A 15,650-nucleotide genomic window follows, 5' to 3' on the forward strand; every position below is an offset into this window, starting at 1 on the left:
TATCGCACACTCCAATCTTTCTGTGTTCAGCTAGGTTTTTCTGGTTTCTTTCTGTACTGGCTTGGTCCCACCCCTTGCCTCTGATGTCTCTGTGAATGTAGTGCCATAGTGTTAACATGGTGCCTGAGTTAATCCAGTCAGTAAGCAGTTGGCCAGTTCAAAGAGCGGTCAGAGTCGAGACCAAAATAAAACGTCGCTCAAAGAGAAAGTTGAGAATGTCCCACGGGAAAGTACATCATGGAAATACGCCATCCTTGAAAATGGTTCACCGAAATGTCTCAAAAGAAAGAAATTGCAACAACTTTGAAGAACAGCAACATTTTCAATTCAAAACAAAAAGCCTGCATGGTCCCACAGTCCTACATCATCTCGATATGTCCCACATACAGAATCATGTAGTTGGTAGTTGATCATGCTACACCTTTAAGGGCACAATGGGTTCTTGAATCTTGGGTGGAAAGATGAGCATTGTGTATTAAGACAAAATGCCCAATCTCTGGTATGTATCGGTGTCCTAACACAAGTGCAAAGGCTTTTGATGGTAAGCTCAACCTACGGCCAATGCACTGCTTGACAACAAACCACCGAACTACAGTACATTTCAGCTGCATCAACATCAGAAAGAGATAGCAAAGCAGAGCGACAAAGGGACAGAGCTACATACAGAATAGATTACCCTAAAGCCCACTCTGGCTCTTTTCTGGGCTGTGGTGCCCCACTTTCTCCTCTAATCTTCCTTTCTGCTCTGACACACATTGCACAGACAGATAGACTGAAATGATTTACTAGGACCTTTACCAATGAACCAAGTGCATTGTTTTTTTGGTTGAGTATTGCCATCCTTATTTGTGGTTTGCAGAACTGAGAGGCAGTGGCAATGATAACTGCAACTCACAACAACAATCAAATCAAATGAAAACCAACTCTGTAAAGTAGACTACTGTCACGTAGGCATATGGTTAGGACGTGCAAAAAGTCTGCTGTCACAGTTAATCATTTCCAGTGAAGAGGACAGAGGTTCATATTTCCACTGCAATAACCGAATGCAACCACAAACAAAGGGCTGAGTAAAGGCCGAATTCCACCGGCTGCATCTCCGGTCCTTCTCCGCTCCAGCACGGCAGAAACAGTAATACAATTAAGAGCAGTCAGTGGGTGAGTTTCCACCACGTCCGCTGCACCGTCTCCCTGCTCCGCTGCTGCTCCAGCTCTCCGGTGAAATACGCACTGCTTCTATTTCTGCCGGATGCCGGAGCTCACCGCATCAATTTAGCACAGAACACATCGAGATAGACAGGAACACAAGCGCCGACAAAACAATAAAACCTCCGTTTAATTTTCAAAATAAGACACTCGGTGTTCACTGCAGGTGACAATCTCAAAACAGAGACACATACAAGCATGTCCACTGTTCTTGTACTCGTTCGGATGGGAACAATAACCTTCCGTGCGTTCGTTGTTGTGTAAATACCATATAGGAGAATCATATTATCAAGAGCGATCGCCCGTCACTTTTATTACCGCGGGAACTCCTCGGTCTCGCGACTCCAGCTGTTCAGCGGAGCTGGCCGTGCCTGCTTTGAAAACGGAGCCGGTGGGTATTGACGGTCGTGGGCGCATGGAGCAAAACCGTTGGACACCGCACGCGCAGCCAGTGGAATTCCGGGGTTACAGGGTCTGAGCTAAAACTAAAGTCACAGACAAAGTTGCCTGAATTACGCTCAGGTACAGTTTGAACTGCAAGCATGTAATGCTTCACATTGTAAACATGTCAGAGATATATTCAAGTCAGGATGGAGGTAGAAATGTCAACTGCACTGGACAACAAACCACACTTAGCGATAGAAAAGTGTGTTACCACATGCATGTGTGAACCATACAGTAAAAACAGGTCAGTCAAGTCAGGAGGGTGGAGAAGGTAATTACACTGACAATTAAGACCTTGTAGACACATGCCCTTTAAAACAAAGGGCTCTGAAAAAGCAATGTAATATGTTTCTCCTTTGTATGGGGCAATGTGTGAAATGTATAATGAAGATTAAGTATCTAGCATTTATTCATATGCATATAATTCATCACTATTCTACACTACAGTAACAGTGCACTGCAAACATTTTCAACTTTAAAAAAACAACTTAGGTTGCTTAGGGGAAAATGCACTCTGAAACACAGTTTAAACAGGCTATCTTTGCCTTGTTACTTAATCGAGGTAACAAGTTTTTCCTTAACAAAGTTAGAAACAAGGCCACTGTCTGCGGTATAATTAAGAAACACATGAAAGCAATGAAAATCAGGTTGAAGCCTACCGTAACTTGCGACTTACTGGCAACCTAACAGGGCATCATAAATATCTCCTGTTTGGTTTCTCACCTTTTGCACTTAGTGTGCCTGTGACCTTTCCCTTAAAGGAGACTGAGCGGCCTCTAGTTTAGAAGATACTGGTGATAATTTAAACCAGACACACATACTAGAGAGCCTTAACTGTTTGTCAGTACAGCACAACACTGCCTTGTTTGCAATAATGACCACCAGATTACATCTACCATGTGTGTGTCTGAGCCTTTGCATGCATGTGTGCTTGTGTAAGAGCCCCAAATTCTGTCAAAGAGTTAGTGAGGGGATATTCTCAACCCGAGTGTCACCCCACATCCATCCACCCTCCAACCCACCCACGCACACACATTAACACACTCTTCACACAAACACATCATTCATTCAGAGCGTTTTATGAAGTGTCTATGGGACGATAGGGAACAATACAGACACTGAAAGCTCACCGAGTCAACCCGCTGACTTAGTAACTTTAATGGTCTAAACTTAACCATTATTCATCCATCAATCAACCAATACAATGGCTGGATTATTTTACACACTCAATGACAAACCCATACCTTTTGAATCTATATAAAGAACGGCATGCTTGTTAAGGAAAGTATACAACACATTCACTGTAATCATTATTTTCCTGAAGTAAAACAAATAATAATTACATACAGACATGTTAGAGGTCACCTTATCTTATTCATAAAGAATAACGTTTCATTAAGTGACTGAACGAGGTGACACTTCATGCAAGTTCACCTTCAATGCTCATGCCGCAGCAGATGGCTCATCTGCCCGTGCAGTTACACAGCAAGAAGCTGACGATGGTATCCCACTGTGTGCACGTGTCTTTCTATCCTTGAGTGTTTATGCAAATGTGTAGTTGTTGCACTCAAGTATACCACATCAAATACTGGACAATCTGAGCACTGAGACTTCACTTTGCCAGCCAGCTCTTAGCCTCCTCTCTCTCTGCCCACTCTCTATCTAGCCATCTTTCTCTCTGTCCTTGAGGGGAGCAGAAAGTTCCCCGGTGATAAACAGGAAATGATTTTGGTGTTGCTGTCACAGACCGGCTGTGTGTACACCTGGCCACAGACAGCAGGTGAGGGTGTGAGTGCAGAGGATAGGATGACATGATGGTGACAAAGAATCATGTAAAGAGAAGAAAAGGACAGAGGAAAACAGACATTGCTGTTGTTCTCTTAGCATGTGTTATAGTAATGTACAGGCAACATGTCATTTAATCTTACAGGGACTGCCAAAGACAAATCAGAGGCTAACTAAGAGCCAATGTATTCAGACAGAAAGTTCTCATTAAAAGGCCAGATTATTCTTCCTCTGAGTCATCCAGTATTTTGTCTCTTACAGAAAGCCTTGAAGGGCCAAGCTCTGCCAGTTAACCATCTCTATGAAATCCATCTGAGTCTGTAAGTGTGTGCATGGCAGTATAGAACAAAAGACGGCTGTGTTGGGTCACAGCCTGGCTGCTGGGATGTGGGCTTGTGTTAATGTGTTCAATGTTTCTTTTAAAGAGAGAGAAACCCTAACCCTAAAATTAGCACACAGAGCCAAAACACACACACCCTCTTTTGAGCTAGACACAAAAAAGACACACATAGGCTAGTGTGTTCAGGTAAACATTTTAGTATACACACACACATACACAAAACTTGTCAGACAGATGTAATTGCACACACACTTACAGCACTTGTGTGTTTGAAGGAAACTCGTGTCCAGACATAGAGCTTACACGCATACGCAGGGAGAAGAGATATTATCAGCACAGGGCTCTCTATTAGCACTGACTGTACATTAAGTGGGGAACATTTAGTTAGCTTTTTTCCCCATCAGAAAACAGTATCACTTTGGCAACTTGCTTCACAAAGTCACAAAGTCTGAAGTTAATTTGACAGAAGAGAGAATAAATGTTTTAAATATGGCATTGCATGCATGTCAGATGTTCCAAATCCAAAGTCTACTGGTCAAACAGGGTTTATGTTTAAACAAAAACAGAGAGCAAACAGCACTAACACCCACAAACACTTGTGTTGACACACATTGCATGCACGCAAAGTCAAGTGCACAGACTAGGATTCCCTGCTTCCTTTTAGGCTCAAACATGGTTTTGCCTATTCTCCTCCGTGTCTCATAAATATAAAGATTCTCTCTCTCTGTTCTGGGGTGAAAGTATTCGGTGTTTTATCATTTTCATTCCACAGATACACTCACACATTTGTGCCACTTAACTCAATGAAAAGGGCATTTTGAAACCTTAGTCTGAATTTGTAATGTCCATGGGAATATGTTTGTATTAAAGCAGATGGTTGGGGCTAAAACTTTCAAAGACACTTCCTTGTATGTTCCATGTTAATGTGTTATAAAGTGCAAACTAAATGAAAAGGCAAGTGACTCTATCATTAAGTGACAACAGCCTATTGGTTGTTTGAAAGAGGCAGAGATCATTTTGTGAATTTTAGTCTATATGGTTGAATATCTACGTGTGCTGTGCATGCATACTGTCGGTATGCATGTGCACACAAGGGTGTGCAGGATTGAATTAGTGCACCAGTATATGCATGAGTCTGTGTATTTGACCCACTACTAACTGCTTTAATTGCTGGTTCCAGTGATGTGTAAGATTCCAAGGATGAGGTGAGGGTGAACAGAAGAGAACAGAGGGGGGATTGAGAGGCTCAGAGCTTGTCCAGGGGATGGGGTCTAGGTCTGGGCTGCATGGAGGACAGGAAATGTATATGGCCAGGCTGGTCTTGGACTGAAACTAGGAAAGAGGACAGAGCCCTTACAGAAAAGGCATTGAGACAGTAGGCCGGTTCAGGATGTGAGGTCGCCCTGTAACAAAGGCCAAGCCATGAACTGAGAGGGGCAAAGAGGAAAGGGCCTGATTTTTTTTCTGGTGGAGCTGTAAGGGGGTCTGTCTGTGGCACAGCACACAGTGTGTGCTTAGAGAAATGAGAAAAATAGTGATGGAATTAATCTGAAGTCTGTTCCACAAAAGCCTGCAGTTCAGTGCATTCCAAGATGTGTTTACAAAGCCATGATCATTCACCAGAAAATGACACTTTTGTCTTAGAGTATGTCAAGTGACAGTACATCTGTATTCAGGTCAGACTTGTTGGATTATCTGTGGGCTCAAAAAGAAGAGGGTCGGATAAAACCTGAGTGTCTACTAATTTCATACTCGACAACTGGATCACACATACTTTAATCAAAATGGTCTGGATGTGCACTGGTTCACAGTAATTATATGGACCAGCGTCACTCAGTGAAAGGGGATGAGAAAGAGGGAACAGAGGCCTCATTGAAAGAAAAAAAAACAGGGAAAGAGTGTGCACACACTCACTGATGTGTAGCATGTGCTTGCCTGTATGTACACACATGCACCCACAAGCCCAAACCTCTGCACACCAGACAATCGAAACACTAAGATCTACATTATATATGTGAAGACACTAATTACTAGCCCTGTATCCCCCAGATGTATCTCTTAAGAGTCTATGAACCCCTAATGTTTCACATGGATTACTTTTTTTCACGACAAGAGCATCAGGTGCATTTTAATTAACCTCAATTTAAGCTGTAGCTCTCAGCTTTTCATCATTCTTAAAGCTTGAACAAGGCCAAAAAGTTAAAAAGAGTGTCAACAACATGTCCATATGTTATCTTTATCAGCAATAGTGACAGGCATAGATAATAGTAAACAGTTGGGACAGCTTCTGCCCTGCATTAGCAGAGGCACCAAGTGCATTACCAGATGACTAGAAATAGTCGAAGGTCAATCTTTACAGACATCTGGGGATTGGACACAGTATGGGCAACAACATAATATACATGTAATCTTCTGTTTGAGAGTTTGTCAATTGTTTTTTTTCTGTTGCAGACTTGCGGGGACATTTCATTTTTTTTTAAACATAGAAGAAACAGCAGATAGTTCAAAAGGAAGAACATACATCTCTAGATTGGAAGTTATTTTTGGGTGCTGAACTCATTGTAGGCACACAAGGGCCTCAGTGGAACTAAGTTATTCCATAAGGAGGGATGGCATTGATGTTAATGGGAGAGAGAGGTTACAATGGGCTTAAGCTAGGCAGTGTATCGAGGGTGGAAAGATGTAGCACAGCACTAGAAGATGGAAAATATGGAGCAATGAGAGAACTTGGCAAGGGCTTCAACCAGTATACCAGTGTGGTGAAATCATCGCTTAATTATTTTACCGCAACAATTGTAGTAATTAAACACGTCTACTGTATCTTTAGTGCTGATGGCAACATTCTCAGTATACTTAATTACGACTTGATCAATTATCTAACCGACATTCATTTAAGTTTTGCTCATGTGAAAGAGGTGGCTGCCACTGTATTTCTGAAATGAAACTACAAATAGGATTAAAACAATATCTGACGTACAATGTACCATTTTAGAAATATGAGCAGTTGAATGCGATGTTTTGTTTCCGTTCACCATTGATTACTACTCTTGCACAAAAAACAATCTGAATAACTAGACAGGTGACTGGAGGATTCAACTAATTGTCCAAAGACCCAACAAGCTTCTACATGCTAGATGTGTGGCAGGTGTCTATTTCTTCTCTACATAGTCAGACGTGTCCAAACAGAATCAACACTAGAGCTGCTGACAGAGCCACTGGGATTAATACAGTATGCACACATAGACATACGAACATACTGTGTACAAACACACATACACAAATCCTCACTCTACATGCAGAGACAGTGTCCTGACAGCTGCCGACAAACATGTGACACATGCTTGTTTATTTTAATGACTGTGAACAAACTATTTTGCTATGGCTGGTGTGGGAAATTCTCTGGAGAGTGAGTCCATGTCCGTCAATATGTTTTCTGAGCAAGAAAGTGATGGGAGATGTATGGATAATATTACCAATTCTCATAATATTTCATTCACATGTTACATATTCAAAAGGCCACATATAATTGTTTACTACATATTGTGACAAACTCTCTAGGACAAGACTCAAGTCATTTTGTTTTATTTCCCTAAACAGGGGGTTTTCAAAGTGGAAAATGGGTTCATGAAAGACTACATCTACTGTAAGTATCTCCCAAAACCAGAACAACTTACCGGTAGAATTTGAACCTAATTAGACATACTAGCAACACTGACTCTACAGTCTGGCAACTTAAAGACAAGTGGGCTTTTACATTATCAAAGTTGACAGCCCTCGAGAAACTAATTGTATATAACCAATGTCTGTTTTTTGTCCAACAAATGTGCAATTCTTGGAAAAAGGTAAGAATTGCACAACTGTGTTATTTTTAACATCTGCACTCCTTGTCTGGTGTGTGTATGGCATGATCTCATCTCACTCCATGCAGCCTATAGTTGCAGTCAGCTGTTTCATCGTGGCTGACTCGGAAAAAATCTCACTACTCACCCACTCCCTCTCTCACCTTCTGAATGGAATACCTCAAAGAGGTAGCACTGGTATGTTTAAAAAATAGAGACAATAAGTCACAAAGAAACAGGCACTTACACAGAGGGAAACAATGTCCAAACTATAACTTGATATAAAACAGGGAGAGGGGGGGGGGGTTATCATTGTAAATGCACTGTTGCTTCATGAAACAAGAGAAAGGATTATTCTTTTGCCTTCTCTGTCCTTCTGCCAGTGTTCTCGGTTTATATTTATTCAATACGGTTTTTCTCTCATTTCTTCACCAATGACCAGGGACAGATTTCACTGTGAGGAAATATGGTTCAGATCCAGAGGGTTTGTCTTAGTCAACAGCTTAAAAGGAGCAAAGAATGAATATCACGAAATACCAAGCTATTGGTTTGGCTTTTATGCATTTTTTCAACATCTACCCAAGGTTGTTCCCCATAACATGAATTCACCTGGTATATCATTAAATGTGTTCTAACCTGCTTAGTTACACAGTGTTAGGGGTGGGAGGAAATAATTGGATCTTATACTAAAGTTAAGTCACATTGTGGGGGAGATCACAAGGTAAGGACATTGGTGGCATGGGATTCGATGTGAGCTACGCTGCTCATTTGCTTTAACTGATTCAAAGTTCTTAAAAATGTTGCTAAGCACTAATCTCCCTATTGACAAAAGCTTTACTTGCACCATGGCAGAGGTTATTGTTATATCCTTAGATTCTGCTTATAAAATGTGAAACATCAAGGTGAATACATAACTTTGCCAAATGTCCTTTCCATTTTACGAAAAAAATCGCCAAGATCGTAGTGTGTACCAAGAAAAGTTTGATGATCAAATCATAGCACCTGTAATTGAGATTCCATGCCACATGACCTGGAGTGTCATATTTATTCCTCTTGGTAACGGTCGCCTGTTTGTCAGTCTCCTGGGCATAATTCCTTGTGGCCTGATGCCAGAATACCAGTCAGACTCGAAACATATTAATCAATTATGTTCAATCACATGATTTTAAATTAAATATAACCTTAAGATCTGTTGGAGTAAACACAGTCACACTGCTTTGAGGCAAAAAGGAACTCTGTGGATGCGGGATGTGTGCGCCCTCGTGTGTGTTTGTGCCCACAACATGGATACAGGGCAGGGCAATGTCTGCATGTACGGTTTTCATCCTTAAATGTACACACACAACATGGCAAAGGAGAAGGAATGACGAGAAAGAAAATAAGGTACAAACAGGTGAAAAAAAGAGAGGCCGACAAAGAAATTTGTTTTTTTAGGTCAGTTCCTCAGTTAGTCGGTCAAAAAGGAAGTCTGTCACTTTCTTTGAAGATAGAATCCATTATAGCTACATTCTAAACTTGGTCAAACGGTGAATTCTTGAAAAACTCATCGCTGACAGAAAGTTAGTCAACCAGTTATTTAAAGCAAGTTGAAAGATTGTCTGATCCTTTTTGAAAACACAGTAGCCAAAGCTTAATGCTCCAACTTCAGCACCTACTGCTAAAATAAACAAAGGTGCAAAGACAAAAGGGGATGACAGAAAACCAACAACTGGATAATGACAAAAACGTACACAGGGATATGATTAAGAAGATCAATCATATATGTGGGCAAGACATAGCCTGGCACTGCCCGCCTACCTACTCAATTTTCATTTTTGGCTGTCCAATCAGCGAACAGAGGGAGTGGCTGAGAACAAAAATGTTGAGGTTGTGCACAAATTTCAGTTGAAATCAGAAGCTGGCGCATGTCATACGTCACAACCAAACGTTATGCGATTGGTTGGCAGATCCAGAGTGGCACTGGGCACATCCAATAGTTTTAAACTTCAACAGACACCTTCAAGTGAGTATACGTTTGTAAATTGAGCGATTCCAGACCCCCTGTACAAATTAAATTGTGTACGATGGTCTGGTAGGACCAGGCTAGGCAAGACACAGCATACCCTGAAATTCTAAAAATAAACCTAAAAAAAGATTTAGCAAGCACATGTAAAGAATAATCTTTACTTAAAAACAGAAGGGAGCTTTAAAACAAGTAGAAACGAGAAGAAATGGGGCGATGCCAAAGCACACTTCAATGCACTACTGAGAAAACAAAGCAAAGTGAGGCCTTTGTGCAGGGAGAAAGTCCAAACTCGACTAGAACAAAACAGAGAACATCAAAACAGGTGTTTTTTTCGGCTAATCCTTGGTCTCTGTTAGTGGTGGTGAAAGTACTTTTAAATGAACACATTTGAATGTGTGGTGGTGTGTGAGAATCTACGTAGATACGAGTGCTTAGCTGGGTTTATGCTACTTAAGCTAGCAGATCCAGACTTTGTTGCGTCTGTGTCTACAGTCAGCTTCAATAAACTCTGAACAATTTAGCACAAAAGAGGAAAAGGAAGGCTTTGTCCAGACACTTAAGTCTCCCTTTCTTTCTTTTACTTAAACTCTCTCCACTTAACATTCCAGTTATTATATTCCTGTCAACTGTAAACTTTAAAGCTGGGCTTTACCTTTATTTCTATTGACAAAAAAAGAAGCATATGCACGTCTCTCATTGTCGGTTTATTTTGGCAATACGCATTAATTCTTGGATCTTAATCCTTGTTTCTTTTCTAACCCTAACTATGCAGGCTGCCTTAAACCTGTTCTACGTAATGCAAGAACTGACCAAGCACCCAAGGTTTGCAGGATTGTCTCTTAATGAATACATCTGGTTCTCATACATTAGTTAAAATAACTCCCTAGAAACACAAACAGCATGCAACACCTGATAATTGAACTGACATTTAAAGGACCATTTCCAAGACTCAGTTGGAGGTTTTCACTGCAACACAATAATTGAACGTAAAACGCTTGGCCCAATAGTCCAATTTACTATATTATATTAGACATTTATACATTCAAAGGAACAACCTTAAAAAAAGATCAGGGTATATGCATAAGGTGTTTCCTGTGTTTCTAGAGTCTCTCAATAGCCTGAACTTAATGAAATCCTTGAGGTATTTCAGAATGGGGATATTGTCGAAGAGCTTTCACATATTTAACCTATGACAACACTGTTACAACTACAATGGTGGGGTAAACAGTCAGATCACCGCTGTTTTGACATTGTGACTTACATTGCAGTGGGGTTTCTTTTGGAAAATGATTTGCCTCTCATCTCCAACAAAAAACCTTTGATAAAACTTACAATGACAGTGTGATTTACAAATGGAAAAAATAATCAGAATTCTTTATTCAGTAGGTATTCACAACTCAAAATATATTCAAGAACTGTTTTGAAAACATGGTCTACAGAGAAGTGTGTTCATGTTTGCCTTTGACCGATGCTCAATCAGTATAATGTAATCATGTCCAGGTTTTATCTACAGTTGGGAACTGAGTGGACTGCTCATTGAATTGACATTTTCACATATACTTAAACAAAGTTGTAATAAAGATGCAAACATCAAACTGCAGTCCAAGAGTCATGTTCTGAAAGGACTACATTCTCTTTGATGTGTCTTTGATATGTCTCTCAATCTTATGAACATGATGATTCGGCAATAACACTTATAAAAGAGTCCCGGGTAACTTTCATGTTTTCACCAATAAAAACAACTGAAGTCACACTTCAAAGTTGGCTGATTCTATTGATCGACCCTTGCCCTGCCAATATCTGCGAGGCTATACAACAGTACAACCACTTACAAAGGCGGCAGAAAGCCTTGTACTTCTCCTTAAGAGACTTAATGTACACTGTCAAATTTCTGGACACTTTAATGTTTGGGCACCTTTATTTTTCATAATTATTATCATTATTATTATAAGGAGGTCATTGGCAGTATGCCTTCTCCTTTCTGTGGTAGAAGGGAGGGTTTATTTTCTTATTTTTTATTTATTTTCCATATTGTTACCATGGTGATGGATATAGGAAGTGGGTTACAACTTGGACAAGAACATAGAGGGAGATTTAACGAAGGACCAAAGTCATCATTTATGTTTGATGTAGCCTCTTGCTAATTATAATGAGCCAACAGATATGGTGTGTCTGTCAGAGTGTACTTCATCTGATCTGATCACAAAAACCATGCAGATCAAAGCTACTGTAGCAGGCACACACAAACAAAGGCTGTGGTTTTCTTTAGAAAATATACTTTGCTCTTTTGCTTTGTAGGTGAACAACAGTATCTTCACAGGGGAGAAAAGATGATAGCCTCAGGCACTTGGATATACTGTAGAGATTCCAAGCCAAGCAGTTCTCCTTCCTCTTGGCAACTGTTCAAAGTGCTTTGCAAAGGGTCAGCGGCCCTTAAGAAAGCTTAATACATTAAAACTTCAAAAAAGAAAAAGAAAACAAATGAAACATGACTTAATAAGTATGTCCCTCCCTCCAACACATGCTGGTCATTTCAGTAGATATAAGCAGCTATCAGCAGCTCTGGCTTTCAATTAGAACTTTTATACTTTTCCATTAAAACAGTAGCCCACATTGGTATTTTTTCCAAATATTTGAGCTAGAGCAAAAACTAAATCAAGCCGAATGGTGTTAGTAGCACCAACATGTCTGAAGAGCATTCAACATTCTAATGTTTAAAAACAAAGAAAAATATAGAGAAGATGGAGGACTCATTGTTATACCCTGGTACGATTACCATTGTGTCCAGGTTATCTACCTGTGAGACAGAGGGCAACAGTGCATCAGAGCTCAGTATGGTGAAGAGCTCGGGTGACCAGTGAGGCAATGGAGCACAGAAAAGTGAAGGGTGTTATGCGATACACCAAACTGTATGTGGTGAGAATGGGGAGAGAAAGTGATGAAAGAGCAGATGACAGATGACGCAACGCTCGACAGCTGGCTGAACCTAACTCCTTCACAGCAAACATGTAGACCGTATGTGTGACGGAGGAAAAGGGGGACAGAGAGAGAGAGAGAGAGAGAGAGAGCGAGAGAGAGAGAGAGAATGATGACTCCCTGTACCCCCATAAAGTGATGAATGTGTGTCTGTCTCAGCTCCTATTAATAGCATGGAGCACGGCTGGAGGTGTCAAAGGCAGGGAGGGATGAGATATTTGGCCGTCTCTCTTTCTCTCTCATACACATTGACTGTACTAGAGAGTCATGATGTAGCAGAGATGGAGTATTATAGGTGGAGGTGGGGGGTGGGGAGCAGAAAGCAGAGGGAAAAGGGGGCCGGAGGTGGAAGACAAAGCCAGCAGCGGAGCAGCTTCAAACAGCATACCGACGGATTTACTACCTATACGATAAAGCAAACGACCCACACAACTTCTCCGTGCAGCACTTGGGTGAAAGACTAGACTTGCAAAGGAGGGCTACACAGAGAGACACACTGACACATAGGTACCAACACACACACACACACACACACACACACACACACACACACACACACACACACACACACACACACACACACACACACACACACACACACACACACACACACACACACACACACACACACACACACACACACACACACACACACACACACACACACACACACACACACACACACTGTTGAACAGTGAGGTTACCGATTTGACCCTGTGAACGCTGTACAACAACGGGTATCCATCAAGACTGATAACGGCACAGATTCCTTAGGAGATGAGGAATTCTGCAGGTGACTGTTTGAAAACTCAAGGCCAGTTAGTCTGAGCATATTCCTACCTCGTGAGTTGGTAGCCAGGTCGGCCACTTTCTGAAAGGCATCCAGGAAAGCAGCAACAGCAACTACCGTTGCCCTAGGAGAAAAGAGGGAAAATGGACGGTTTAGTTAAAAAAAAAATGTATTGCACTATCCTGATATGAAACAATATGCAACAAGGTTTGACAAAAAAAATTAGGAAATTGTGTTGCAAAAAAGACGACAGAAACAGAATTTCAAATCAGTCAAAGGTTACATAAACACAGGTGGCTGATGAACTACAGTATTTACATACATGCTACGCGGGGGCAAATAAATAAACTGATAGGGTGAAGAAATAAAAAGTCAGATCTTCTTTTGCTCATCTGAAAATCCAAGTATGTATTATGGTGTCTGGAGTTTACTGTAAGTGTGTGTATGTGAGTTCAAACATAAACGTGGCCCTGCTGCGTGAGGAATGTCTATGTGATTACTTAGAGCCCGCTGGAATCTGTCGGGCCCAGCACAGCAGCTCTTGAGTTTGCCACACTTGCAGGTCAATGAAAGGATCAATATGGAACCCGCTTCAACTTTAGCTCTGAAATGAAGTCATACCACCTGATTCTCTGTCCTCACCAAGTGTTTACAACTTCAGTATAAAATACTGCCAAGTCATAACAGACAGTCTGCAGAAGGGGCAAACTCCATTTCTGTCATAAAGAAAAAGGAGTGGAAGCTTGGTAAGCTTACTTTCTGTTTTACTCATTACAGGCACCATCTTGCTGGTAACCCCCACTGATTGCCTGTCTGGCTGTCTGACTGACCAGTTCCTTTGCTAGCCAATAGACTGCATTGTTGACTAGTTAAGTTGGAAAATACTGACTCATCCACTTCAGAAACAACAGAGGTCTCATGATTCCAATCACAGGTATGGAGATGAAAGGACTGCCGTTGCACGTGCATGTGTGAGATATCTGATCTCTTCAATAGAGACGAGACCACCTATCAGTCACACATGCTAAAAATAGAAGCGCCATTGTCCTGACATTTTCCACAGCACGTACACCCACAAAGGCGGGTTTGTTCAAACAACTGAATTCCCTAATTTGTAAACACTTGTTATTTTCCACTGGCAAACAGAAAACCACCATAACACAACCTGGGAAATTCCATAAACAGTTCAGTAAAGGTAGCTTTCACAGCTGGGCAAAACAATGGCAACATATAGGTTGGTGGTGGGGACTCTCTCAAGTTTGACTTGCAGATGGAACACATGGGTTTTAAAAGCTTTAATATTCCAACAATACCATTATACATCTATTTATTCTGTAAAGTAAAGTTAACTGAATTTACTGTGTATATGCAATGGCAGGAGTGCATGGCCTTTGATGTGAAGTGAAATTCTTAAAGGGGTAATGCGTATACATATCAAAGTTTGTTTACTTTGGTCTTGGGAAGTACTGCATACAGAACATTGAGGCAAAGTCAGTCCGGAATGAAGCTCTGAACACAACAAGTTTAAAAATGAAGGTTGAAGGTGGAATGACGTGCAGTAACACACCCAGGGGTATTGTCAAAAAAGACAATACCCCTGCTTCTGCTATGTAATTTTTTTTGTGACAATGGTACAAGGGCAGGTTCTCTTTGCAGCTCTCTTTTAGTGCATTGTTATTGAGTGAAAGGAAACTCAAGCACCCTGAGGATCTGACCCAAGACCACTGCTAACCACAGCACAGAGCCAGCGGGTGCTTTGCTCTCAAAAAGAAAAGTTTTAAAATAGACATGTTGACTGTTCCCAGAGTAACGTATGTTCCTAATGTGCAGTATTTAAAAAGAAAACTCTTCCCATTTCTGTCTAAAGAGTATTGAAGTTGAAACTTATGGGATCTATTTACGCTTAACATATCTGAGGAGGATTCCTACAGCTTGACAGAAAAGAGAAAGAGAAGAACACATCTGATCAACTGATAAACAAGCCTGATCCAAAAATAGTCATCTACACTGAAGTGACAGTGATCGAAAAGTTAATTATCTATTGCTGAAAAACCTTGTGTAATATTGGCTAATAATAAGTGCTGTGTAGTAAGATACAGAGCTGACCAGAAGATCCAAGGGTGTGTCCTGCAAATGGAAAAAGAAACATACTGGTAGGCACCCACAGATTCCTTTCTATTTAAAGCCCAGTGCCTGCAACAGAGCAGCCTCCAACTGATATCTGCCGCTACTAATTTATACCATGTACACATTGGTCTACTACTAGGG

At 41.0% G+C, this 15,650-nt stretch overlaps 1 protein-coding gene across 6 annotated transcripts in view; it reads right to left on the reverse strand.

The window, feature by feature from the left end:
• Positions 1-15,650, reverse strand: part of LOC307259515 (protein MTSS 1-like) — a 50,997-nt gene that overhangs the window by 28,661 nt on the left and 6,686 nt on the right. For all 6 annotated transcript variants that reach the window (XM_080039414.1, XM_080039413.1, XM_080039416.1 and 3 more), the window contains exon 3: positions 13,433-13,506. In XM_080039414.1, coding sequence (XP_079895540.1) covers positions 13,433-13,506 — 74 coding nt within the window. The remainder of the gene's footprint in view (positions 1-13,432; positions 13,507-15,650) is intronic.

This window comes from Ammodytes marinus (genome assembly GCF_949987685.1).
Source record: "Ammodytes marinus genome assembly, chromosome: 13".
NCBI classification, from domain to species: Eukaryota; Metazoa; Chordata; class Actinopteri; order Uranoscopiformes; family Ammodytidae; genus Ammodytes; species Ammodytes marinus.